This window comes from Salmo salar, chromosome 09 (assembly GCF_965601325.2).
Source record: "Salmo salar chromosome 09, fSalSal1, whole genome shotgun sequence".
Taxonomy (NCBI): Eukaryota; Metazoa; Chordata; class Actinopteri; order Salmoniformes; family Salmonidae; genus Salmo; species Salmo salar.
This window is the reverse complement of record NC_138299.1, coordinates 137622783-137650194: the sequence shown is the minus strand read 5'-3', so window position 1 is coordinate 137650194 and position 27412 is coordinate 137622783. Positions and strand designations below refer to the sequence as shown.

At 42.1% G+C, this 27412-nt stretch overlaps 1 protein-coding gene across 4 annotated transcripts in view; it reads right to left on the bottom strand.

Moving 5' to 3' along the window:
• LOC106613023 (cell adhesion molecule 1) overlaps positions 1 to 27412 on the bottom strand; it is a 189821-nt gene that overhangs the window by 33825 nt on the left and 128584 nt on the right. For 3 of the 4 annotated variants that reach the window (XM_014214865.3, XM_014214867.3, XM_014214863.3), the window contains exons 2-6: positions 24938 to 24958; positions 11267 to 11413; positions 6364 to 6516; positions 4165 to 4302; positions 1627 to 1785 (exon numbers count right to left, since the gene is read on the bottom strand). In XM_014214865.3, the coding sequence (XP_014070340.1) occupies positions 1627 to 1785; positions 4165 to 4302; positions 6364 to 6516; positions 11267 to 11413; positions 24938 to 24958 (618 nt within the window). The remainder of the gene's footprint in view (positions 1 to 1626; positions 1786 to 4164; positions 4303 to 6363; positions 6517 to 11266; positions 11414 to 24937; positions 24959 to 27412) is intronic. The other variant, XM_014214866.3, reaches the window with a different exon arrangement.

Here is a 27412-nt window from a genome sequence, read left to right as displayed (position 1 = left end):
GCTACCAAATACTAATTGAGTGTATGTAAACTTCTGAGCCACTGGGAATGTGATGAAAGAAATAAAAGCTGAAATAAATCATTCTATCTACTATTATTCTGACATTTCACATTCTTAAAATAAAGTGGTGATCCTAACTGACCTAAGACAGGAACTTTTTACTTGAATTAAATGTCAGGAATTGTGAAAAACTGAGTTTAAATGTATTTGGCTAAGGTGTATGTAAACTTCCGACTTCAACTGTAATTATTTACACCCCTGAGTCCATACTTTGTAGAAGCACCTTTGCTGGCGATTACAGACTTGAGTCGTCTTAGGTATGTCTATATCAGCTTTGCACAGATTTTCTCAAGCTCTGTTAAGTTAGAAAGCGAGCGGCTGTGAACAGAAATCATCAAGTCTTTCCATAGATTTTCAATGGGATTCAAGTTTGGGCTTTAGCTGAGCAACTCAAGGACTTTCACATTCTTGTTCTGAAGCCATTCCAACATTGCTTTGGCTGTATACTTGGGAACATTGTCCTGTTGGAATGTACATTTTTTCCCCAGTCTAAAGTCGTTTGCACTCTAAAGCACCATTCATTGTCCCCTTTATACTTACCAGTCTCCCAGTCCCTGCTGCTGAAAAGCATCCCCATAGCAAGATGCTGCCACCACCATGCTTCACGGTAGGGATGGTGTTAGACAGGTGATGAGCTATGCCTGGTTTTCTCCAGACATAGCACTTTGCATTCAGGCCAAAGAGTTACATTTTTGTCTTATCAGACCACAGAATCTTTTGCCTTATGATCTCAGAGTCTTTCACGTGCCCTTTTGCAAACTCATGGCAGTCTGTCATGTGCATTTTTCTCAGAAGTGGCTTCCGTCTAGCCACTCTCTCATAATGTCCAGATTGGTGAAGTGCTATAGAGACTGTCGTCCTTCTGGCAGGTTCTACCATTTCAGCCAAGGAACTCTGTAGTTCTGTAAGAGTTCTTGGTCACCAAGATCCTTCTTTCCCGGTTGCTCAGTTTGGTCGGACAGCAAGCTCTAGGCAGAGTCTGGATAGTTCCATATTTTTTCCATTTCCCAATGATGGAGACCACTGTGCTCTAGAAATTGTTTTATATATGCCTCATCACAATTCTATCTCGGAGATCTACGGACAGTTCCTTGGACATCATGGTATAGTTTCTGCTCTGACATTCACTGTCAACTGTGCAACCTTATTTAGACAGGTGTGGTTCTTTCTAAATCATGTCCAAACTATTTAATTGGCCATAGGTGGACTCCATCTCAAGATGATCAAAGGAAATTGGATGCACCTGAGCTCAATTTGAAGTGCCATAGCAAAGGGGTGTGAATGCGTATGCAAATTTGATATTTCTGTATTTAATTTTCAATAAATTTGCAAAAAATTATTAAATAAAAAATGTGTCACTTTGTCGTTATGGGGTATTGTGTGTAGATGTGTGGAATTCCATTTGGAATTCAGGCTGTAACACAACAACATGTGGAATAAGTCAAAGAGTTTGTATACTTTCAGAGGCACTGTATTCCTTATCTCTGTGATAGACCTCATAGGGACTATGAGAGTCAATAACATTCTATTTCCAGGTCATGCCTGTTTCACTTCCGGGTCACTCACATAGCACTTCCAGGTATCTCTGTGCCCGGAGGTCCTTCACGGCTGGGTGGTCGATGATGCAGCTGACTGGCTCTCCGTCGTCCTCCTTGGACACAGTGAGTCTCAGCCGACTGGTGACCGTGAACATCCTGTCATAGGTCTCATCCACCGTCATCTCGCCTAGGAACAATATAACATACAAAGGTGTGATGGAACCAAAGTCTATAGAGATGTCTCAACTCACAACAGACTATCATACAGAGCATGGGGTTACTGAGTCAGCTTAAAACAATGTGACTAGGATCACCTGGTTATTCACATGGACACAACTAACATGTACTGCAACGGATGTATTCTATTTCACACTGCACACTTTTTGCAGTCAAGCTAAAAACAAGGTAACTTTGACCACCCTTTACACCTTAAAATCATTACATTTACTTAAGCCTACTTGATGTGGTTTTAGAACCCACAGATTCTCATTGAGTCCAACGTGAGGTAGGGACGATGTGCTTGTGGTTTGTTAACGGTGTCTATGCAGCATCCTGGATGCTGAGTGGGGTTCTGTTCTGTGGTGTCCAGGCTAACCCCTACAGTAATCAGCTGCCCTCCAGGCTCCTACATGTGTCTGGCTGTCAGAGGGGCATTCATTTAGAGAGCATTACAATGCCACAGGGCCAGCGCATTAGCCGCGGTGCTGAGTGTGATGGTTTACTTGCACTTAATGAAGTGAGGAAATAATTACAGGGCCTTCTGTGACCTGCAGCACACTTCCATCTCCGCCAGCCGACCAGCCAGTCACAGGGGGGCACGCTTAGGGCTCAGAGAAGGCATCACACTGCTGCTCCAATACACACTGACCACATACACTAACATGCACATTGCTATAGCTTTTAACCCAATGACACTTACATAGGGAAACATCCTGAGAGATAGGCGTTGAAAAACAACCTTAGAGAAAGGTTTTTTCTAGTGGTTTTGCTCTGCAGATATACAGTAATAATCGTAGCAAAACAAACATGGATTAGGCCCCTGTTTTTAGGTGTTTCCAGATGATCTATTCTTAATTGTACATCACCAATTTGTGACGGATCTCAATGTGGGCACAGACGTCAATTCAACATCTATTCCACGTTGGTTTAACATAATTTCATTGAAATGACATGGAAACAACGTTGATTCACCCAGTGTGTGCCCAGTGGGGAGCTAATGAATTGCTTATGAGAAGTGAGCTGTGTTTCCAGAGGTGCTAAAGGACGTGACTTCCTGGTCCGTCCACGTCCTCCTCTGCCAGTCTGGATTAGCCCCTGTTCAACATGGTGGCATTTCACTAATCTAACGAGCCTGTCTGCTTGCCTGCCTGTCTAACGTACCCACACCACACCAGCCCAGCCTTCCCCAGAGGGCCTGACATCTCATAAACACAAATTGACTTCCACTTCTCTAACACTGGAGGCGCAGATGGCATTTAGCTTATATTCGCTCCTTCTAAATATTTCATCCTCTCAACAAGCCAAATATGTCCTCTCTATTCTAATACATACATGTATATCATTTGACGACAGAGATATTCAGTCCTTATGTAAACAGGACCAGGCTGTGAAATGAATTCTCCCTCTTGCTGTAGTGTATGGATAGGCTGAATAATAGATGAGTCATCTTGATCATATGTGAGGCAATAAGGCACCACACCACAGTACCATACACTACTGCACCTCTCTCCAGGAGCCTACAGTGAACTTGAGGCATTCAAATAAAGTACTTTCATAAAAGGACAGCAATTAAAGGTAATAAGTGAGGTTGAAGGCTTTCAAACCGTTGGATCAGAAGTCTGATCAACCAAAAGACAACATGTGATCAACAGAAGCAAACGTGTTGCTGGTGTGTGAGCTGTGGTCCTTCAGCAGCAGGTGACGTATGCTCTCAGTAGACAGGGGCTGTGACCAGATTTACAGGCTGTTGCCGGGCGGATTCCTCAGAGAGAGTGTTGATTCCACATCAACTCCCTGGTGTCTGGCGATGACACAGGTTTATGAGTGTATTAAACCAGTAAAGACACTGGGTGCCTCAGTGATGTACTAAAGGGATGTACTTTAGCCTACACACTGTTCTGATACAGCTAGGCTGCTGGCTGGGCGATGGGGGAGGCTGTAGTGAGTGGGTGGTGAACAGTTGGGAGTTAATTTGAAGCCACTTATCTGGTCATTGGAAAAAGCCCACTACAAGTTCAGCCCAGCACTAAAATGCTCTGCTTCTTTGGTAACTGTTATAATATGGCTATTGCTGAGGAGACAGTTAGCTAACGCAGTGCTTTATGAATAGATAATAGTCAAAGTCAACGCTATACCTAGTTCAATTGAACAACTGAAATACTCATATCCATTCTCACTCTTTAGTCCTTGAACAGATCAGTAGATATAGCATACTGTGATGAGTGTGAAACCAAGTCCTGAATGTAAAAGGAGCATTTGCAATTTCCAGTAGGATGCTGTGGAGAGTTAAAGCTGCCTGGCTGGGGTTTTATCTGAAGGATATCTGAGGGAAAGATATTCCTCTGACCTGTCAGCTCCTGCTCTCCTTTCATCCATCTGATGGAGGCGGCAGGCTTGCTGACCATGGCTGTACAGGTGAGCTCTGTCTCGTTCCCCTCACTGACCACATCCTCTCGGGAATCCATGATTGGACTGCCTGGTGGGACTGACAGACAAACAGCAAGAGCCTCAGATATATATGTACAGACAGACCCACATATACACAGACGCACACACACATGTTTGTGTGTGCACAAAGGAATGCACACAAAAACATGCATGCACTCTCCCTTGCTTGCAAGCACATCAACACATAATGTCCTGTTCCACTACGCTATAGGCTATAATGTCCTGTTCCACTATGCTATAGGCTATAATGTCCTGTTCCACTATGCTATAGGCTATAATGTCCTGTTCCACTATGCTATAGTCTATAATGTCCTGTTTCACTATGCTATAGGCTATAATGTCCTGTTCCACTATGCTATAGGCTATAATGTCCTGTTCCACTATGCTATAGGCTATAATGTCCTGTTCCACTATGCTATAGGCTATAATGTCCTGTTCCACTATGCTATAGGCTATAATGTCCTGTTCCACTATGCTATAGGCTATAATGTCCTGTTCCACTATGCTATAGGCTATAATGTCCTGTTCCACTATGCTATTGGCTATAATGTCCTGTTCCACTATGCTATAGGCTATAATGTCCTGTTCCACTATGCTATAGGCTATAATGTGCTGTTCCACTATGCTATAGGCTATAATGTCCTGTTCCACTATGCTATTGGCTATAATGTCCTGTTCCACTATGCTATAGGCTATAATGTCCTGTTCCACTATGCTATAGGCTATAATGTCCTGTTCCACTATGCTATAGGCTATAATGTCCTGTTTCACTATGCTATAGGCTATAATGTCCTGTTCCACTATGCTATTGGCTATAATGTCCTGTTCCACTATGCTATAGGCTATAATGTCCTGTTCCACTATGCTATAAGCTATAATGTCCTGTTCCACTATGCTATAGGCTATAATGTCCTGTTCCACTATGCTATAGGCTATAATGTCCTGTTTCACTATGCTATAGGCTATAATGTCCTGTTCCACTATGCTATAGGCTATAATGTCCTGTTCCACTATGCTATAGGCTATAATGTCCTGTTCCACTATGCTATAGGCTATAATGTCCTGTTCCACTATGCTATAGGCTATAATGTCCTGTTTTACTATGCTATAGGCTATAATGTCCTGTTTCACTATGCTATAGGCTATAATGTCCTGTTCCACTATGCTATAGGCTATAATGTCCTGTTCCACTATGCTATAGGCTATAATGTCCTGTTCCACTATGCTATAGGCTATAATGTCCTGTTCCACTATGCTATAGGCTATAATGTCCTGTTCCACTATGCTATAGGCTATAATGGCCTGTTCCACTATGCTATAGGCTATCATTTCAATTTCCCCTTCCAGAAACAAAACATATATATTAGCATGACCAATGAACACAAGCTAAGCATGTCCAACCTTGATTATTTATTCCGCTGTCTCTCACATAGGGAAACCAGCCTGAGACACTTGTAGAAAACTCAGAAAGATGTGTCGCGTCAAGAGCTCCTAAAAATCACCCTTAGTTCACACTTTTTGCTATTAGATTTCATTTCTAAAAGCAGAGTAATTACTTTGAAGTGTACTTAATTCCTTTTCAATCCCCTAAGATGCCTGCAAGTATAATACAGCTGTAGTATTAGTGTAATTTCACGCCGTAGCTCCACTGTTTGTCAGAAATGACTCTCAATAGGGAACTACTTAGAGCATCCAAGTTAACATTCAGTAGGATTCACACACTCAACAGTCAGAAGTCATCAAAGCCAGTCTGAGATAGATCTGTTCTGTTATCCATAGCAGCATCTGTTCCTATTCATTACCATGCTATTGAGCACTGTAAGAGCCTAATTGGCTGACAGTGGGACAGTGGGACTCAATATAACACGATTAATCAAGAAAATACATAAATTCAAATAATTGTATATTCACAGTTTATATAGGATGTGTGAGAGTGTGGTAGAAAGCAATGTCTAAGTTATGAATATGGCACCATGTAATGTGCATACATAACATGTTGTGTACATACATAGTGTCATGTGTGTGTGTACGTTACTTGGGTATACATGCAGGCGTACATTCATGCATGTGAGTTTAGGCATGTGTGTGTAAAACCTACCCAGCACAGTGATGTCTGCGTAGGCCTCCTGAGGAGGGTCTGTGTAGAGCTGGCACACATAGCGTCCCTCATCTGAGAGAGACACGTTGGACAGAGACACCCGCAGCTCGTTGTCGGAGAAATTCACCAGCTGGAACCGGCTGTCCTTCAGGGCTGAGGAGATACAGATACCAGACAGACAGTTAGGACTGGGAGATACACACGCACGTGTGTGTGTTTGTGGTATGTGTGTGTGTGTGAGAGAGAAGCAGAACGAGAGAGAAACAGAGAGAGAAACAGAAGAGAGAAACAGAGAGAGCAAAAGAAAGAGAGAAACAGAAAGAGAGAAACGGAAAGAGAGAAACAGGAAGAGAGAAAGAAAGAGAGAAACAGAAAGAGAGAGAAACAGAGAGAGAAACAGAGAGAAACGGAGAGAGAGAAAGAAAGAAAGCAAACAGAGAGAGAGAAACAGAGAGAGAAACAGAGAGAGAGAAACAGAGAGAGAGAGAAACAGAAAGAGAGAGAAACAGAGAGCGAGAGAAACAGAAAGAGAGAAACAGAGAGAGAGAAACAGAGAGAGCAAGAGAAACAGAGCGAGAGGGAACAAACAGAGAGAACAGAGAGACATACTGAAATAGTGCAGTAAAAGTATTTGGACTGTATTCATATAGCTAGTAGTTATGCTGAAAAATGCCTCCTAAATGGTAAAAAGCCTCAGCATTACAACCCAGGTCTCTAAAAAGAAAAGTGAGTTTCAGAATGATTTATAAAAGTTGATTTATAAACCATTTTATCTCTCCAGTCTACAGAGCACTCCCTGGGCAGGAAAATAGGAGAAGTGCCCATGAAGACCTCACATATTCTGGAAAAGGAGAAGTACTGTAACATACATTATGAATTCAATCACAAGAACTTGAGGTCCATACTAAATAAAAAAGTATCTGTTTTGAACAAAAATCTGTAGTTTGGACTGGCGTGCCATAGAAGTGTGTTGTTGCTCGAGTTAGCTTTGAGTGTGGCAACCTAGCTTAACATCCTACATCTTATATTTAGCTACATCTTTTTTCCATGTCAGTTAACCCCCCACTTGAACACTGTTTTACATAAATACCCCCAGATGGTTCCTTGGAGAGTGTAATGATGTTTTGACCTACCCATTCCTTATCAGGTCTTCTATTAGCGCAGAGCTAAATAACTCAATCTATTCAGCCTATCTTTAAAACATGGGGAGTGTTCGTTCCTGTCAGAGCTCCATGTCAGGCAGCATCTTGATCATTACAGAGGCCTTTGAGCATCTTCCTATATGAGACCTCATTCCCAGTCTTGTCTCATAATTTGAGGAGTCTTTGGAAGTCTCTCCTCAAAGGATAGCGATGAGCCTTGGCATAGCTTTGAGAGTCAAAGGCCTTGCTAGGGAGGAATTAGTTGGCATGAAGCAGTTTGTTCATTGACAGGTGATTACTCAAGTGTTGAGATTATAAAGAGCCTGTAGCCAACATCAGGGTTGCACTGTAAAACAAGTTCAGAGGAAAAATGCAAAACAAATACAATCAATAAGTAATGTTGGATCATTGCCCTCTACACCAGGTGTAATGTACTTTAACTCTACCTACATGTACATATTACCTCAATTACCTAGACTAACCGGTGCCCCCCGCACATTGACTCTGTACCGGTACCTCCTGTATATAGCCTCGCTATTGTTATTTTATTGCTAATGTTTAATTATTTGGTACTTTTATTTTCAATTTAACTATTTTTTACTTAACATGATTTTTTCTTAACTTCTTAAAGCATTGTTGGTTAAGGGCTTGTAAATAAGTATTTCACTGTAAGGGCTACACCTGTTGTATTCGGCGCATGTGACAAATACAATTTGATTGGATTTGATTTGATGTACTGTATGTGAGCTATAAAGGTTGATGATGACACCAACATGAATTGATGATGACATCAATAAAGTTGGTTTGTTTCCTCGATCCCTAAGTATTGGAGCACTGGGCCAAATATATAAAGCAACAGCAAAAGCCTTGACATTGGGTCTCTAGCATCAGGTTCAGGGACAGTGTTACTGTGTTAGTATTGCTGAAACAGTAACTTCCCAGGTGGTTGACAGTGAGTGGACTTGATAGCTCTGTTGAGCAACTCTATGGTATTTCAACCAAAAGAAGCAGACGGAGAAAGCTAGTGCATTAGTAGATTTGATGGGGGATGTGTAGCCCTACGGTAAATGTTGGGTATTATTATCCTGGTAGAGTGTTTTGTGTAAGTGTCTGTATCTGTTTGTGTCTGTTGTTTTCCCTGTGTGACTGTGTGTCATGGTTGTTTTCCTCCTCACACACAAAGGGCTGACTCTGTAGAGAGAGGCCCTGGTGACAGGTAACAATGCCACTAGTCAGAGGGGGGTCACCACAGAACACAGCCTTCTGGGAGCCCAGCCCAGAATAGACCTGCGTCCCTGGGATTTACCAGGTTCCGCTGCGGGTGTAATGTTCAACCGGGAGCAGCAGTTAGATATGATCAGAGCTCTGACTCATATCTGATACTAACTTCAGCCAATTTACTGATACCCAACTGTTTCTGTAATTACACTTGACTATTGCACTTCAGCCATTTTCATTGCTGCTAGTGTGAGTTGGCTTTGAAATGGGATAAGTGGTAAAATGACAAACTGTTAAAGAGGCTGTGTGGAATATGAGACTAAATAGAGAAAAGATGTGAGGCCAGAGCTCTTTCAAACACAGATTTGATAGATCACACACCATTCTATTTGTGTTGCATTCAAGGCTGTCAGGGGTGTCTTTGTGTTATCTTTATTTGAATCTGTCCTACAACGCGGTAAAACACATAAATTACATTAGCAATACAAACATCACAGAGATGTACACTCAGCCTTCCGTAACTTTCTGCCATACAGTGGAAAATTAGAACACCAATCTGGATACCACTCAGACTTGTGAAATAATTTTGGATGGAGATGAAATATGAAAACAAGAAGAAGTGTTTCTCATATCACCTTGAAGGTTGGCTCCAATCCAAGACACAAACAAGTGAAACTCATGCAAACTCTGGTTGAACCTAGAGGAAGCCATATGTTCATGCATAAACATTGTCCTAATCTTAGATTCTCTTTAGATTCCTAATCTAAGAGATTATCTGGAAATTGCATGAACAAAATGATTAATAAATCAACTCAATGGCCAATTAAACATTAAATCAAGGACAGAAAGCATCCCATTTATATCAGTATTGTAATCTAGTCCTTGAAATATGACGCCATCACCAATAGCATCATAACTGATGAGTTGCCATAAACTGCCAAAACCTTAAAGAGTGATTTATTTTACTACAAGAGGCCCTGAAATATGGTACTTGAGATGAGACCCTGAGATATGGTTCAAGAGGGACATAACCTGAATGTCATATTTTGGAAATGTGTCTAATGAAATGGTCAGTATAACAATAGAGTATCCAGCAATGTTCTTCCTGTTGAGAGTATCCAGTATGATGGGGGAGTGTCCAGTGAAGCAACACCATAGAATACTAGAATGGATGTGTTAGATAGCTAGCCAGGCTGTTTTAGAGGAATGATTCCATAGCATTTTCAGATTTAAGGATTAGTTAGCTTTTTTACAACCACATCTATATTTTTGATGTAAATAGCATGTTATAGGAGGATCCAGACACCTTTTTTTGTGATTTCATGTTTTTGAGAAACTTATCCCAAACAGCAAATCACTTCCTTATCCTCATTGTATAGTTTGAAAAAACATGAACAAAGGTCTTTAGATTGGGTCATTCCAAACTTTATCCGTAATGTTATATTCCATTTTTTGTGTGATTCAAGTGATACCTCTCCGTTCATTCTATGTGTAACTGCCAAAATAAAGGAAACACTAGAGTAAATGACGGATATGAAGTGAAAGCTTGGGGTGCTTCCACACAGGACGATCCAGACACTTGTAGAATATATGCCAAGGCACAATGAAGCTGTTCTGGTGGCTCATGGTGGCCCAATGCCAACACTTTATGATGGTGTCTCCTTTATTTTGGCAGTTACATGCAGCAGCAGGCTACATGGAAAATGGAACAGCTGGATAGGGGAAATGGCTTCAGTCGAACAAAAGGGAATATAACATTGAGGATAAAGTTCAGAACTACACAATTTCACGTGTACAACATCTAAAGACCTGCATCACTATACTGAGAGCTTTGCCGTTTCTAAAAGGATGTATTTGGGTGTTTTTGAAGCCTTTGTTGATGTTTTCTCAAGACCCTTATACTGCACAATGAGGATGAGGAAGTGATTTTCTGTTTGGGGTAAGTCTCTCAAAAACATGTGAAATCACAAAATAGGTGTCTGGAACCTTCTTTAACATGCCATTACATACAATTTCAGATTTGTTTGTGAAAAGGAAACCTCCTTTAACTGCCAATATGCCAACATTCCATTCAAACAATGCAGTCAATCCACAGCCATACACTGTCTCCAATCAGTTGATGATAGGACTTAGACAAGCTGTAAATGCAACAAGTACTAGAATTGTATAACATAATAGCGCTCACAGCTTTTCAAGTAAACTAAATCTGAGACATTTATGATCTGTTTACATATATTTTAGGGGCTATATAGGCAGAAAATTGATATAAAACCTGAATGAACTGCATTTATAATTATATGACATTAATAATTCCATTACACAATTTCTGAGACATCACATGCCTTACTTGCATTTTCCGCAATAAGTAAAAGCAGGAAATGCATCACCTACTGTTTGCCTATACTTCCATTCATTCCGAATAGACCGGTTTTGGATTTGTCACTAACCAAGATGGCTGCCATTTTTGCCCCATTATGGAACTTTGAGGGTTTATGACATAACCCCTCTAGTAATTTAATAGGATCTCTATGAGAAGCACTTACGTCTGACGTCTCTGAAGTAGATGGTCTGTCTGTTGGGGTTAAGGAGCTGGATGACTGAGTCATCATTGTTCTTCACCCTGCAGCTGATGGTCGCCATCTCCCCCTCGATCACTGACACATTATCAGTCCCCAGGTTTTGACCTTCAACTGGACACAGACAGATGACAAGAGGAGGAGTAAAACGCATGAAAGGTCTAGAATTACTGCCATTCAGATTTCTTTTCATTGTGTAATGTTAATAATTTTGGGATTGAGACACACAAAACATCATTGGCACCATAACAGACCACGGATTTGAACAGCATGATACTTCAGCACACCCACAGAGACGTGAACACAGCCTGACTGCTATAGACATATGTTGGCTGTACTTGCAGCCACATTCCTAATCCTCCTAATACAGTAGAAGGGCCTAGAATAATAGAGCTGAAGGAGATGGCTGCTGTTTTACGATCCTGTAACCAATTGTGCTACTGTGGCCTTTCACGTTATTTGTAAGTTATTTTGTACATAATGTTTCTGCCACCGAGTCTTATGCCCGGATATAGCTTCTAGATATCAGGACAGTGATTTAGGTCCCGTGGAGCACTGGAGGAATACTTTTTCTTCAACGAGTCGGACGGGAAGGATTTACTTCAGACGCCCGACAAGGCCCTCATCCCCGTAATTCGCAGGAGAAAGAGACGGAAGAATCGTGGATGAAGGTCCGGGTGCCTTGTAAGGATCCGTCGCCGAGAGGGTAATCTACCTTTACCATCGGTCCTATTAGCCAACGTACAATCAATCAATAATAAAATAAATTAAATACGATCACGTATATCCTGCAACGGGACAATATAAACTGTAATATCTTATGTTTCACCGAGTCGTGGCTGAACACCGACATAAATAACATGCAGCTGGCGGGTTTTAAGCTTTTTTGTCAGGATAGAATAGCGGTCTCTGGTAAGAGTGCACGAAATCTAAGGAATTCTCTAGGTTTTGCTAGCCTGAGGTAGAGTATCTGTCACGCCCTGATCTGTTTCACCTGTCTTTGTGATTGTCTCCACCCACCTCCAGGTGTCACCTGTTTTCTCCATTAGTCCCCGGTGTATTTATCCCTGTGTTTCTTGTCTCTCTGTGCCAGTTCGTCTTGTTTTGCCAAGTCAACCAGCGTTTTTCCTAGCTCCTATTTTTCCCAGTCTCAGTTATTTCCTAGCCCTCCTGGTTTTTACCTTTACCTGTCCTGATGCCGAATCTGCCTGCCTGACCACTCTGCCTGTTCTGACCTCGAGCCTGCCTATCGCCTGGTACTGTTTGGGCTCTGACCTGGTTTATGAACTCTCGCCTGTCCCCAACCTGCCTTTTGCCTACCTATTTTGTTATAATAAATATCGGAGCTCAACCATCTGCCTCCTGTGTCTGCATTTGGGTCTTGCCTTGTGCCCTTATAGTACGAACTGGCCATGACAGACCCAGCAGACTTGGACCAGCTCCGATCTCCTCCAAGGCACCACACCATCACGTGGTTGGCTATATTCTCTATCCGGCCTGGAGGCTAAGGCCATGGAGGAATACATAGAGGAGTCTCTGGCTACTGGAGGCATCCATCCGTCTGCATCTCCTGCCGGTGCAGGGTTTTTCTTTGTGGAAAAGAAGGACAAGACCCTGCGTCCGTGCATTGACTACTGGGGTCTGAATGATATAACAATAAACAATCGTTACCCCCTACCACTCCTCTCCTCAGCTTTTGAACCTCTCCAGGGGGCCACCATTTTTTCCAAACTGGACCTTCGGAATGCCTACCACCTGGTTCGGATATGGAAAGGAGATGAGTGCAAGACAGCTCTTTAACACAGCCAGCAGACATTATGAGTACCAGGTCATGCCGTTTGGACCTGTCTTCCAGGCTCTGGTAAACGATGTGCTCTGGGACATGCTAATCCGTTTTGTGTTCGTCTACCTTGACGACATCCAGTTTTTTTCACAGTCTGCCGAAGAACACATTCTTCATGTCAGACAAGTACTTCAGTGCCTCCTGGAGAACCAATTGTTCGTGAAAGCCGTTTCATTCGGGGCTACAGCACCCCCTCTCTGCACTCACCTCTCCCAAAGTAATGTTCACATGGTCTCCAGCGGTCGACAGAGCCTTCGTGGACCTGAAGCATCGGTTCACCACAGCACCCATCCTCGTCTATCTGGATCCGTCCCGTCAATTTGTGGTAGAGGTTGATGCTTCAGATGTTGGAGTGGGGGCCATCCTGTTCCAGCAATCTGCCCAGGACCTAAAGCTCCATCCCTGTGCCTTCCTGTCCCATCGTCTCAATCCTGCAGAGAGGAACTACAACGTAGGCAACCGAGAACTCCTGGCGGTCATGATGGTGCTGGAAGAGTGGAGGCACTGGCTGGAAGGAGCAGAACAGCCATTCTTGGTTTGGACCGACCATAAAAATGTGGAATCTCCGTAAAGCCAAGCGCCTTAATGTTGAGGACAGGCGTTCCACTAGCGGCCAACATCCAATGGAACAGCAGGGCGTGAAATACAAAACATCAAAAATCTAATAATTTCCATTTCTCAAACATACGACTATTTTACACGATTTTAAAGATACACTTCTCCTTAATGTAACCACATTGTCCAATTTCAAAAAGGCTTTACAGCAAAAGCAAAACATTAGATTATATTAGGAGAGTACATAGACAAAAATAACCACACAGCCATTTTCCAAGCAAGAAGAGGCGTCACAAAAACCAGAAATACAGCTAAAATGAAGCACTAACCTTTGACGATTTTCATCAGATGACACTCCCAGGACTCAATGTTACACAATACATGTATGTTTTGTTTGATAAAATTCATATTTATATCCAAAAACCCCATTTTACATTGGCGCGTCATGTTCAGAAAATGTTTTGCCTCCAAAATTTTTGGTGAATGAGCACATCAATTTACAAAAATACTAATCATAAAAGTTGATAAAATTTACAACAGTTATTGAAAGAATTATAGATACACTTCTCCTTAATGCAACCGCTGTGTCAGATTTCAAAATAGCTTTACGGCGAAAGCACATTGTTCAATATTCTGAGTACAGAGCTCGGCCATCAAAGCAAGCTATACAGTTACCCGCCAAGTTCTGGAGTCAACAAAACTCAGAAATAGTATTATAAATCTTCACTTAACCTTTGCTGATCTTCGTCGAAATGCACTCCCAGGACTCCCACTTCCACAAGAAATGTTCATTTTGTTCTATAAACTCCATATTTATGTCCAAATACCACCGTTTTGTTCACGCGTTCAGATCACTATTCCAAAGGCTCAATGCGCGAGTGCAAAACCCTAGATGAAAAGTCAAAAAGTTCCAATACCGTTCGTAGAAACATGTCAAACGATGTTTACAATCAATCCTTAGGGTCTTTTTATCATAAATATTTGATAATATTCCAACCGGACAATAGCGTATTCATTACAGAGGAAAAAGAAGGAACGGCGCGCCTGCGTGAGCGCGGAGTAAACAATTCATTGGCGTCAGGCAGTCCTCTTGTTGAGTCAGCTCTTATTCTCTCCCCAGTAACAGTAGAAGCATGAAACAAGGTTCTAAAGACTGTTGACATCTAGTGGAAGCCTTAGGAAGTGCAAATGAACCCTAAGTCACTGTATACTGTATAGGCAATCACTTGAAAAACTACAAACCTCAGATTTCCACACTTCCTGGTTGGATTTTTCTCAGGTTTTTGCCTGTCATATGAGTTCTGTTATACTCACAGACATCATTCAAACAGTTTTAGAAACTTCTGAGTGTTTTCTATCCTACCTTCTGAGCCTGAGTAGCAGGCAGTTTACTATGGGCACGCCTTTCATCCGGACATCAAAATACTGCCCCCTACCCTAGAGAAGTTAAATAATAAATGGAAAGCAAAGTTATATTTGTCTCCCTTTTTTTTTTGCTTATCCAAAAAATGATCCGATCCGTGACACAAAACCGTGATCCGATCCGAACCGTGAGTTTTGTGATCCTTTGCACCACTACATTATAGTATCTCATGATAAGCTGTAGACCACACTATTTACCAAGAGAGATTTCATCTGTATTTTTCGTAGCTGTCTACATACCACCACAAACCAATGCTGGTACTAAGGCCACACTCAATGAGCTGTATAAGGCCATAAGCAAACAGGAAAACACTCATCCAGAGACTGCACTCCTAGTGGCCGGGGACTTTAATGCAGGAAAACTCAAATCTGTTTTACCTAATTTCTACCAGCATGTTAAATGTGCAACCAGAGGGAAAAAAACTCTAGACCACGTTTACTCCATGATAGAAACGCGTACAAAGCTCTCCCTCGCCCACCATTTGGCAAATCTGACCATAATTCTATCCTCCTGATTCCTGCTTACAAAGAAAATCTAAAGCAGGAAGCACCAGTGACTCGGTCAATAACCTCTACGGGCTAGGGGGCAGTATTGAGAATTTTGAAAAAAATATGTGCCCATTTTTAACTGCCTCCTACACCAACTCAGAAGCTTGGATATGCATATTATTAACAGATTTGGATAGAAAACACTCTGAATTTTCTAAAACAGTTTGAATGGTGTCTGTAAGTATAACAAAACTCATATGGCAGGCATAAATCTGAGAAAAATACAACCAGGAAATTAGAATTTTGTGGCTGTACTATTTTCAAGTCATTGCTAATAGATCACACAGTGACAAAGGATTCATTTTGCACTTCCTACGGCTTCCACTAGATGTCAATGATCTTTATAAAGTTGTTTGAAGCGTCTATGATGAACAGAGACCGAATTAGAATGCAGGGAAGTTGACGTCCCTGGGATGTCGTCACTTCATTATTGCGCGCACCTGCGCGTGCATGTGAGGCGAGACATTTTTCAAAAACGTTTTTCAACACACAGGAGAGGTCAGGTTGAAATATTACTGATGTTTCACGTTAAAAATGGCCCTAAAGATTGATGCTAAACAACGTTTGACATGTTTGAACGAAGGTAAATAGATTTTTTTTTTACTTTTCGTCGTGACTTTTCCCCCGCCCTACATTTTGAGGAGCCTAACAACATGGAACAACTTGGAGTTATTTGGACATAAATTATGAACTTTGTCGAAAGAAACCACATTTGTTGTGGACCTGGGATTCCTGGAAGTGCCTTCTGATGAAGATAATCAAAGGTAAGGTTTTATTTACAATAGTATTATTGATATTAGATGGTGCTAACCTGTATATCCTAGCCTATTGTTCTTAGCATGTTCTAAGCATAGCACCCCATTTATTGCAAAGTGTGATTTCCCAGTAAAGTTATTTTGAAATCTGGCAATGCGGTAGCATTTACGAGATGTTAATCTATAATTATTTTAATGACAATATTATAATTTACCAATGTTTTCGAATAGTAATTTTGTAAATTGTAACGCTGATTCACCGGAAGCATTTGAGGGAGAAAAAAAATCTGAATTTCACCGCTACTGTAAAATGCTGTTTTTGGATATAAATATGAACTTGATGGAACAAAAAATGCATGTATTGTATAACATAATGTCCTAGGAGTGTCATCTCATGAAGATTGTCAAAGGTTAGTGCATAATTTTAGCTGGTTATCTGCTTTTGGTGACGCCTGTCTTTGAATTGACAAAACATTACACACAGCTATTTTCAATGTACTCTCCTAACATAACCTAACTTTATGCTTTCGCCGTAAAGCCTCTTTGAAATCGGACAATGTGGTTGGATTTAGGAGATGTTTATCTTTCAAATGGTGAAAAATAGTTGATTGTTTGAGAAATTGAAATTATTAGATTCTTGCAGTTTGAATTTCCCGCCATGGTCTCTTGACAATAAATCCCAATACCGGGATCAGGTCCTCAACAGGATAAGGAAGTGGTCAGACGAAGCAGATGCTAATCTACAGGTTTGTTTTACTAGCACAGACTGGAATATGTTCTGGGATTCTTCTGGTGGCATTGTGGAGTACACCACATCAGTCACTGGCTTCATCAATAAGTGCATCGATGACATCGTCCCCACAGTGACCGTACGTACATACCCCAAACAGAAGCCATGGATTACAGGCAACATCCGCACTGAGCTAAAGGGTAGAGCTGCCGCTTTCAAGGAGCGGGACTCTAACCTGGAAGCTTATAAGAAATCCCACAATACCCTCCGACGAACCATCAAACAGGCAAAGCGTCAATACAGGACTAAGATTGAATCATACTACACCGGCTCCGGCGCTTGTCGGATGTGGCAGGGCTTGCAAACTATTATAGACTACAAAGGGAAGCACAACCGCGAGCTGCCCAGTGACACAAGCCTACAAGACAAGCTAAATAACTTCTACGCTCACTTCGAGGCAAGTAACACTGAAGCATGCATGAGACCATCAGCTGTTCCGGACGACTGTGTGATCACGCTCTCCGTAGCCGATGTGCGTAAGACCTTTAAACAGGTCAACATTCACAAGGCCGCAGGGCCAGACGGATTACCAGGATGTGTACTCTGAGCATGTGCTGACCAACTGGCAAGTGTCTTCACTGATATTTTCAACCTGTCCCTGACTGAGTCTATAATACCAACATGTTTCAAACAGACCAACATAGTCCCTGTGCCCAAGAACACTAAGGTAACCTGCCTAAATGACTACAGACCCGTAGCACTCACATCTGTAGCCATGAAGTGCTTTGAAAGGCTAGTCATGGCTCACATTAACACCATTATCCCAGAAACCCTAAACCCACTCCAATTTGCATACTGCCCCAACAGATCCACAGATGATGCAATCTCTATTGCACTCAACACTGCCCTTCCCACCTGAACAAAAGGAACAACTATGTGAGAATGCTAATCATTGACTATAGCTCAGCATTCAACACCATAGTGCCCTCAAAGCTCATCACTAAGCTAAGGACCCTCGGAATAAACACCTCCCTCTGCAACTGGATCCTGGACTTCCTGACAGGTCGCCCCCAGGTGGTAAGGGTAGGGAACAACACACCCACCACGCTGATCCTCAACAAGGGGGCCCCTCAAGAGTGCGTGTTCAGTCCCCTCCTGTACTCACTGTTCACTCATGATTGTATGGCCAGGCACGACTCCAACACCCTCATCAAGTTTGCCGATGACACAACAGTGGTAGGCCTGATCACCAACAACGATGAGACAGCCTATAGGGAGGAGGTCAGAGACCTGACCGTATGGTGCCAGGACAACAACCTCTCCGTCAATGTAATCAAGACAAAGGAGATGATTGTGGACTACAGGAAAAGGAGGACCGAACACTCCCGCATTCTCATCGATGGAGCTCCGGTGGAGCAGGTTGAGAGCTTCAGGTTCCTTGGTGTCCATATCACCAACAAACTATCATGGTCCAAACACACTAAGACAGTTGTGAAGAGGGCTTGACAAAGCCTATTCCCCCTCAGGAGACTGAAAATATTTGGCATGGGTCCTCAGATCCTTAAAAGGTTCTACAGCTGCACCATTGAGAGCATCCTGACTGGTTGCATCACTGCCTGGTATGGCAACTGCTCAGCCTCCGTCCACAAGGCACTACAGAGGGTAATGCGTACGGCCCAGTACATCACTGGGGCCAAACTTCCCGCCATCCAGGACCTCTATACCAGGCGGTGTCAGAGGAAGGCCCTAAAAATTGTCAAAGACGCCAGCCACCCTAGTCATAGACTGTTCTCTCTGCTACCGCACGGCAAGCGGTACCGGAGTGCCAAGTTCACGTCCAAAAGGCTTCTTAACTGCTTATGCCACCAAGCCATAAGACTCCTGAACAGCTAATCAAAGGGCTACCCAGACCCCTCTTTTTACACTGCTGCTGCTCTCTGTTTATTATCTATGCATGGTCACTTTAACTCTACCCACATGTACATATTACCTCAATTACCTCGACTAACCGGTGCATTGACTCTGTACTGGCACCCTCTCTATATAGCCTCGCTATTGTTATTTTACCTTAGCTGTTTAACCTGTTGGGGATAGGGGGCAGTATTTGCACGGCTGGATAAAAAACGTACCCGATTTAATCTGGTTACTACTCCTGCCCAGTAACTAGAATATGCATATAATTATTGGCTTTGGATAGAAAACACCCTAAAGTTTCTAAAACTGTTTGAATGGTGTCTGTGAGTATAACAGAACTCCTATGGCAGGCCAAAACCTGAGAAGATTTCAAGCAGGAAGTGGCCTGTCTGAGAAGTAGTGTTTCATCTTGGCTCTTTTTATTGAAGACTCAGGATCTGTGCAATAACGTGACACTTCCTACGTCTTCCATAGGGTCTCAGAGCCCGGGAAAACGTTGAACGATATCGAGGCAGGCTCTGGCTGAAACACTTTATCGCTTTTGGCAAGTGGCCACTCAGAGTACTATGGGCTTAGGCGCGTGCCCGCTTCGACCGAATGGTTTCTTTTCCTTTGTCTGTTTATCTAAACGCAGATTCCCGGTCGGAATATTATCGCTTTTTTATGAGAAAAATGGCATAAAAATTTATTTTAAACAGCGGTTGACATGCTTCGAAGTACGGTAATGGAATATTTAGAATTCTTTTGTCACGAATTGCGCCATGCTCGTCACCCTTATTTAGCCTTTAGGATAGTGTCTAGAACGCACAAACAAAACGCCGCTGTTTGGATATAACGATGGATTATTTTGGACCAAACCAACATTTGTTATTGAAGTAGAAGTCCTGGGAGTGCATTCTGACGAAGACAACAAAGGTAAGAACAGTTTTCTTATAGTAAATCTGACTTTGATGAGTGCTAAACCTGCTGGGTGTCTAAATAGCTAGCCCTGTGATGCCGGGCTATCTACTGAGAATATTGCAAAATGTGCTTTCACCGAAAAGCTATTTTAAAATCGGACATATCGAGTGCATAGAGGAGTTCTGTATCTATAATTCTTAAAATAATTGTTATGCTTTTTGTGAACGTTTATCGTGAGTAATTTAGTAAATTCACCGGCAGTGTTCGGTGGGAATGCTAGTCGCGTGCTAGTCACATGCTAATGTAAAAAGCTGTTTTTTGATATAAATATGAACTTGATTGAACAAAACATGCATGTATTGTATAACATAATGTCCTAGGGTTGTCATCTGATGAAGATCATCAAAGGTTAGTGCTACATTTAGCTGTGGTTTGGGTTTATGTGACATTATATGCTAGCTTGAAAAATGGGTGTCTGATTATTTCTGGCTCGGTACTCTGCTGACATAATCTAATGTTTTGCTTTCGTTGTAAAGCCTTTTTGAAATCGGACAGTGTGGTTAGAGTCTTATCTTTAAAATGGTGTAAAATAGTCATATTTTTGAAAAATTGAAGTAATAGCATATCTAAGGATTTGAATAACGCGCCACAGGATTCAACTGGCTGTTTCAACTCGCTTGCGTCCCACCTAGCCCATAGAGTTTAATCATTTGTTACTTTTATTTTAAATTTTTCTACTTATCTATATTTTACCTAACACATTTTTCTTCTTAACTTCTTAAAGCATTGTTGGTTAAGGACTTGTAAGTAAGCATTTCACTGTAAGGTCTACACCTGTTGTATTTGGCGCATGTGACAAATCAAATTTGATTTGATTTGATGTGATTTGCACTGGTTGGCGTTATTGATCTCTCAGTTCAGAGTGGGTCCTGTGACTCTCTGCCAGATGGGCTGTAAGCACTACCTCTCACACACAAAGAGAAAGAAGGAGAGTTAGAGAGAGAAAGAGAGAGGGAGGGAGAAAGACAGAGCTGAATTATAGATCTCCATCTGAGAGAGAAGGAAAAGAAAGGAGACAGGGAAGGATGGAGAGAGACAGAAGGAAAGAGGGTAGTGGAAGAGAGGGAAGGTGGAAGAGAGAGAGGTGAAAGAGAGAGAGACTGAAAGAGAGAGACAGACAGACAGACAGACAGACAGACAGACAGACAGACAGACAGACAGACAGACAGACAGAGAAGTTAGAGTGAAGTACATCGGAAAAAAGCAACAGAAAACTGCAAGACTGAATAGGAGACAAAACAAGCAACAAACAAAGAAGATAGGCTTTTGAAAAAGTAACTAGAAACAACACTTCTATTGCAACAATGTAGCCAACATCACCAGCTTTGCTATGGAAATAGTTGAAGTACAGCTCTCCATCTGTCTGTGAGCACAGGGCTTTATTCTCTATCTCTTAGGAACAACAGCCCACTGAGTCACCCACTGAGTCACCCACTGAGTCACCCACTGAGTCACCCACTGAGTCAGCCACTGAGTCAGCCACTGAGTCAGCCACTGAGTCAGCCACTGACTGAGTATTGCCACACCTGTGCCTGCCTGCACGGTCATGCCCTCATCATTAAAGCCAGAAACCAAGCATCCATTTGGTTTTCACAAAGAAAAAAACATTTGTTTTCAGCCTTCCAGGTGAGGGAGGGGGTAAATCAAAAGTCACCTTGTGCTATACGGCAGGAGCCAAAAGGCATAAGAAGAAGAATAGAGAATGCTTTTAAATGCCTCGGATTCGCACCACGAGAGGAATAAGACTCCCAGCAACAGCCTGAAGAAAACATCCAAAGCACATTTGCATGCCTGAGTCGTCAGACACCTCCAAACCGGGCTGACATTTACAAAGTGGAAAAAAGCCCCTGCGTTTTCAGATAGTGATAATGGGAATAGACAGCCAAACTAACAGGATTCAAATGAGCTGAGAGAATGCAGCGACCAGCAAGAAATTAACCTCCTGTGGAGAAATACACCTCAGACCTGTCTGTAGCAATGAACTTTCCATTTCATTCCACATCACAGATATTGGTTCATCAAGCACACACACAACACAGGATGGTGATGACTGAAAATGGACATTGATATTGACCAGAGTACAGTACATTCTGTACTAAATGGGTAGTATCTTGAGGTATGTGAGTGTTATCCTATTGTAAGGGAATCATTTTCTTCTACTCCATGGAAGTGTCCTGTTTTTAAACTGTCTTAATTGAGTATCTGTGATGTTTGAGGAATCCATATTTGTTTTATTATTAGAAGCCTCTGTTTTCAACTACCTCTGAAGTGTGAATGTATAGTGGACTACTAGCATAGCGAAATACTCTAAAGGCGAATTGATCCATAATTAACTCATTATAACACAATCAAATTCTTGTTTATTAAGTGTGCTCCAATGTTGGAATGTGGAAGTGTGTAATTAATTTGAGTGTGTCTGACTGAAACCCGAAAGGCTGCTCTGACATACTTATAGTAAGTATGCCTACCCCAGCAGAGGAGCCCAAAACAGTTTGAAGTGTTGTTTTTATTTCGGTTTTGTTAAAGTAATCTAGCTGGCAGTCAAAACAGCAACACGAAGAAGCCTCAAAGAAAGGTTATTCTGTTCCAATCTGTTGGACTGAGAGGAAAGGGACTGCTAGAGAAAATATCCATGGTTTCAGCAGCCCTTAGTAGGGTTGGGTCCTCTCCAATATCCATGGCTCATCTCCAATTCAAAACACACATAAATAACGGCGCTGTGATTAGTAATCCCATCAAAGGGAAAACAGGCCACTTTGCGGAACATGGAGGGTTTTTTGCAATTCTAGTAAACATTTTCAATTGCCTCAGCATCCTGGTCATGATTCGGTGCAAATGAGGAGAGGCAGTCATTCATTTCTGCTGGCGGGAGGGGTAGGAGGAGAGAGATATGGGGCGCAGACAACTGGCTGATAAATTCACCCTCATTCTAGCAGCTGTCTCAGAGTGCAAAGCGCCGGTATTGCCACACATGGCTGTCTTCCTGTTCCTACGTCAGAACACATTGAATGACACAGTCAAAGATAATTAATTACAGGGCCTTCAAAGGTCTGTGAACTCAAATGCTGGGATGTTACAGCAGCGGCCTGAGATGGGCTCCATCAACAAGCAGCTCATAACGCAAGACACGGAGAAGAAACTCTGCCGCTAACATTTAGTAGTTGGGGGGTTGAAATCAAGAAATATAATCTAAGTTCCTCTCATTCCTTCAAAGAAGTTAAGAAAGGGCACCTTTTGATTTTCTTTGAACTTCTCTCTCTCTTTTTATTTTCTCACCGAAAGACATGAAAGGGGCAGTGGAAAGCAGGACAGCGCCAGGCCCCTGATTCCTCTCCCCTGAGTCACCGGTGTCTGGAGCGGCCCTGTCCTTTTCATAGAGGAACCAGGATCATTCTACAGTCATTAAGAATGAAAATAGCTCTCGTTCTCACACTCCCATTCAATGCCTTATGAGCTACATACATGTCCAGCTCAGTCATTAAGCCCTGCTCTCTAAGAAGGGAAGCTCTTTCAAGGACATCTGTGAGTAAAAAGCCATCATATCATTGGGCATTATTAGTGCTTCACTGTTTCAAGGCTCCTCTGCATCGTAGCAGGGCTTCTAAAGTTTCTGGCCTTCTAATGTAATCTCTTTTATCTCTGAAGTCAATCTCTCACTCAACTTTCATCATGTTTCTGATGTGATGTCAGATGTCTGATGCTGCTTTGACAAGGCTTTGACTGAATAGAGATGTACGGAGACATTTCCCCTCGGAAAAGCAGCTCTCCTGTACTCTATTATCTTATGCAGATTGTGCCATGTTCACTGCAGATCAATGTTGAGGACTGCTCAATCTCATGTTCCACTGTATTGGCAGGTTAGAGGCTCTTCGTGCTCGTTCTGTCTTCTTAAGTGTGACAGAGAGACTAGGGGAGCTTCTAGCCTATAGTAGTGGTAGACATGGGCTTTCACAATACAGAATGTTTACCTTTGGTTTAGTGTAGGCTACCATAGTCACTTTGTACAGTACATACCAGTCATGGGTCAACCAATAGAACACTAGACATAGACAACAATATACCGTAAATTCCGGACTATAAGCCGCAACTTTTTTCCCACGCTTTGAAACTCGCGGCTTAAACAATGACGCGCCTAATATATGGATTTTTCCAGTTTTATTTTTTTTATTTTTTTTAAAACACATTCTGTGACGTGCTCAGTTTTTTGGCGGCATGAAGCTTTCATTAGACCAATGAAATTGCTGAACGGGTTAATGAGTCGATGATAAGACGTTGGAAACAGCAGCGTGAGGAATTGACTCAGTGCAAAAAGACAACTAAAGCTTACTGCTAATTTTGTATTTTTTGTTACAAGCCGTGTTTCGTTAAAGCCTATTTATTTTTGTTACAAGCCGTGTTTCGTTAAAGCCTATTTATTTTTGTTACAAGCCGTGTTTCGTTAAAGCCTATTTATTTTTGTTACAAGCCGTGTTTCGTTAAAGCCTGTGTAAAAGTTCATTTGTTTCAATGTACCGGTAGGCACCTGCGGCTTATAGACATGTGCGGCTTATTTATGTTCAAAATAATATTTATTTTTAAATTCAGTGGGTGCGGTTTATATTCAGGTGCGCTTAATAGTCCGGAAATTACAGTAATGCACAAACAGTAAACATAGTGACAGTAGCCAATAACAACAGGGAATGTAGAATGTACTCTGCCACCATCTGACATAGTCTTAGTTGAAATGGTCTCTATGCACAATAGCTGTGCTATACAAATACAATCACTTTGGCAGTAGATTGACATACGATTGTCGAGATTGCACAGCACATGAACACACAACTCGATGCTTTACACAAATAAATAAAGAGCAAGTGGAGCAAATGGCATCAGACATCGTCAGATGAACATTAGAGGGAAATCAAAAGTACCTGACAAGGTCTCAGCGGCTCCTGTTGCAGCAGTAGAGAAGGAGGAGGAGAGGAAAGGAAAAAAGAAAGACAGAACAATTGTAAGCAGAGGCCCATATTCATGATAAGACGGACACATTCATTCATAATTCCCACACGGAAGGTAACTCTGTCAAAACTCATCTCATTTTGGATGAGTCATAATCCACTGGTTTAAGCGCTTCCGCTTTTTAATTTTAGAGACTGGCATAAATCCCGAATGTGTGTCAACTGAAATACTGAAAATTCCAATGTATTTTAGAGTGTATAGCTTTACAATCCCACACAAAAAAATAGAAACTTTTCAGCGCCTCTTTTACAACTACTGTAAAGTTTCAGTCGTTTGGGGGATATTAATATGAAACAGCTCAGGGGTAGCTAGTTAGCTATCTGTGGACTTGTTTTTCCCACCTCTCTCTGTTTGAGATTCCTGCCAGCCCAGGGGTAGAGCAGCCTCTGCCTAGTGAAGGTCCCCTGAGAGCCCTGGGGCACACTGGAATTCGCACGCTCGGAACAGTGGCCAGCCACCAGAGACTGGTATCTCACACCAGCAGGCCAAGGGAGACTGGCATGTTCTCAACTCCCCACGGCACCACCCTGGGCATCCTGGACTCATAGCACCGCTCTGAGCGGGCTCAGAGCAGCTCCATGGGGCCCTACCCTGGGGATAACTACCATCATTCACACACACAGACCAACTGCCATTCATAAAACAACTCCACTGACTGCATAGTCTTATTGGCATCCTATTTCTAACATCACAGCTTGTTATAGTAAGCCTATTGATGCAGGCTAACATCTAATTGGACCATTTCGTAAAGAGCAAGCAGGCACACACTAGTCTTCTTGCCTGAGTTATCATCTTTGACCTAACCTGAATGGAAGGCATGTCCTTGTTATACTCTCTCAGCCTGGCAGGAATCCCCACAGGAGACAAATCACAAACCAGCACATAATAATAAAGGTACATGTCAGATTACAAATCATACAGAAAGTCGACTGAAAAAGCTTAATTTCTGTTATAGTATGAGGAGTGAGGATCTAATATATCTATATTCTCAGCCTAGTTTACAACTATATTACAGTTTTTTCCAACTGCTTACACACAACATCTTTTCATGTCACACAATTTTTGAAACCTCTCACTCAAAGTGCAGAACTACACACCAAATATCCAAAACCATAAGCTATTTCTCAGCCTTTGACTCAGTTGTCAATTGCATAAAACACTTTTTTCAAAACACTACACACAATTCTCTAACTAAAACACAAAAATCTAACAGGAAGTGACTTGCTTTCCTTTTCCAAACACAACCAATCAAAATGCTACACTTATTCACCAGGTCACACACACAATAGGACAGAGGGCAATTACCAATGTCCCTGGACAGCGTGGGGGTAATATAACTATGTGTGCTGCCATCACTCAAAACGGGGTCCTCCATCACAATGCCACACTGTACAACACCGGCCATATGCTCACTTTTCTGGATGCAATTTACACAATGCTTGTCCCTGATCCAGATCAGGAGCCTGCTAGATTTGTGGTTTAATGGGACAATGTTAGTTTTCACCAGGCTGTTCTGGTCCAAAACTGGTTTGCCACCCATCCACAATTTGTAGTTTTGTACCTAACCCCATATTCACCTTTTCTAAATCCCACAGAGGAATTCTTCTCAGCCTGGCGCTGGAAAGTGTATGATCGCCAACCCTATGCCCGCATGCCGCTTCTCCAGGCAATGGAGGACGCATGTGGGGACATAGAGGTTGCCTCTGTCCAAGGTTGGATACGCCATGCTAGGAGATACTTCCCTCGATGTTTGGCAAGAGAAAACGTAACTTGTGATGTGGACGAAGTATTGTGGCCAGACCCAGCCCAGAGAAAAGATGAAGCGTAGCTTAGCACTGGTGACTGCCCCCCCCCTACCAATTCCTGGACTGCCCTCCCAGGACCCCACACACACAATTGTGTTCTTTACTGTATTCTAAAGAATATACTTTTGGTTTACATATGTTTATGGTTTTGTTGTATGCTACTGTATACAACAGTAATGTTTGGCCTAATAAATATGTTCTGTTTCTACATTGCATTGGTGTTTACAGTGTACTTGTTACCCCTCTCAGCAGATTACTTTCACTGTAGAACATTGTATTGAAATGTAGATATAAGCCTATGAAAGACCAAAGAGCTTTAGATTTAGAACAACAGTGTTTACATGGTATATCCAAAAATGTACTATTATGAAAGCAGTCTTTGCCATTTGATGCAAATGCTTCATTCTGACATGTGTTTATGACATTTTGAATGCAGTGTTACATTTTGAAGGAGATGTGAGGCATTTTGCATTTTGTGAGTGCAGTTTAGGGAATTGTGTGTAGAGTTTTGAAAAAAGGAGTGACAGTTTTGAAAACGTGTGTAAGCAGTTGGAAAAAACTGTAATGTGGCAAAGTGTACAG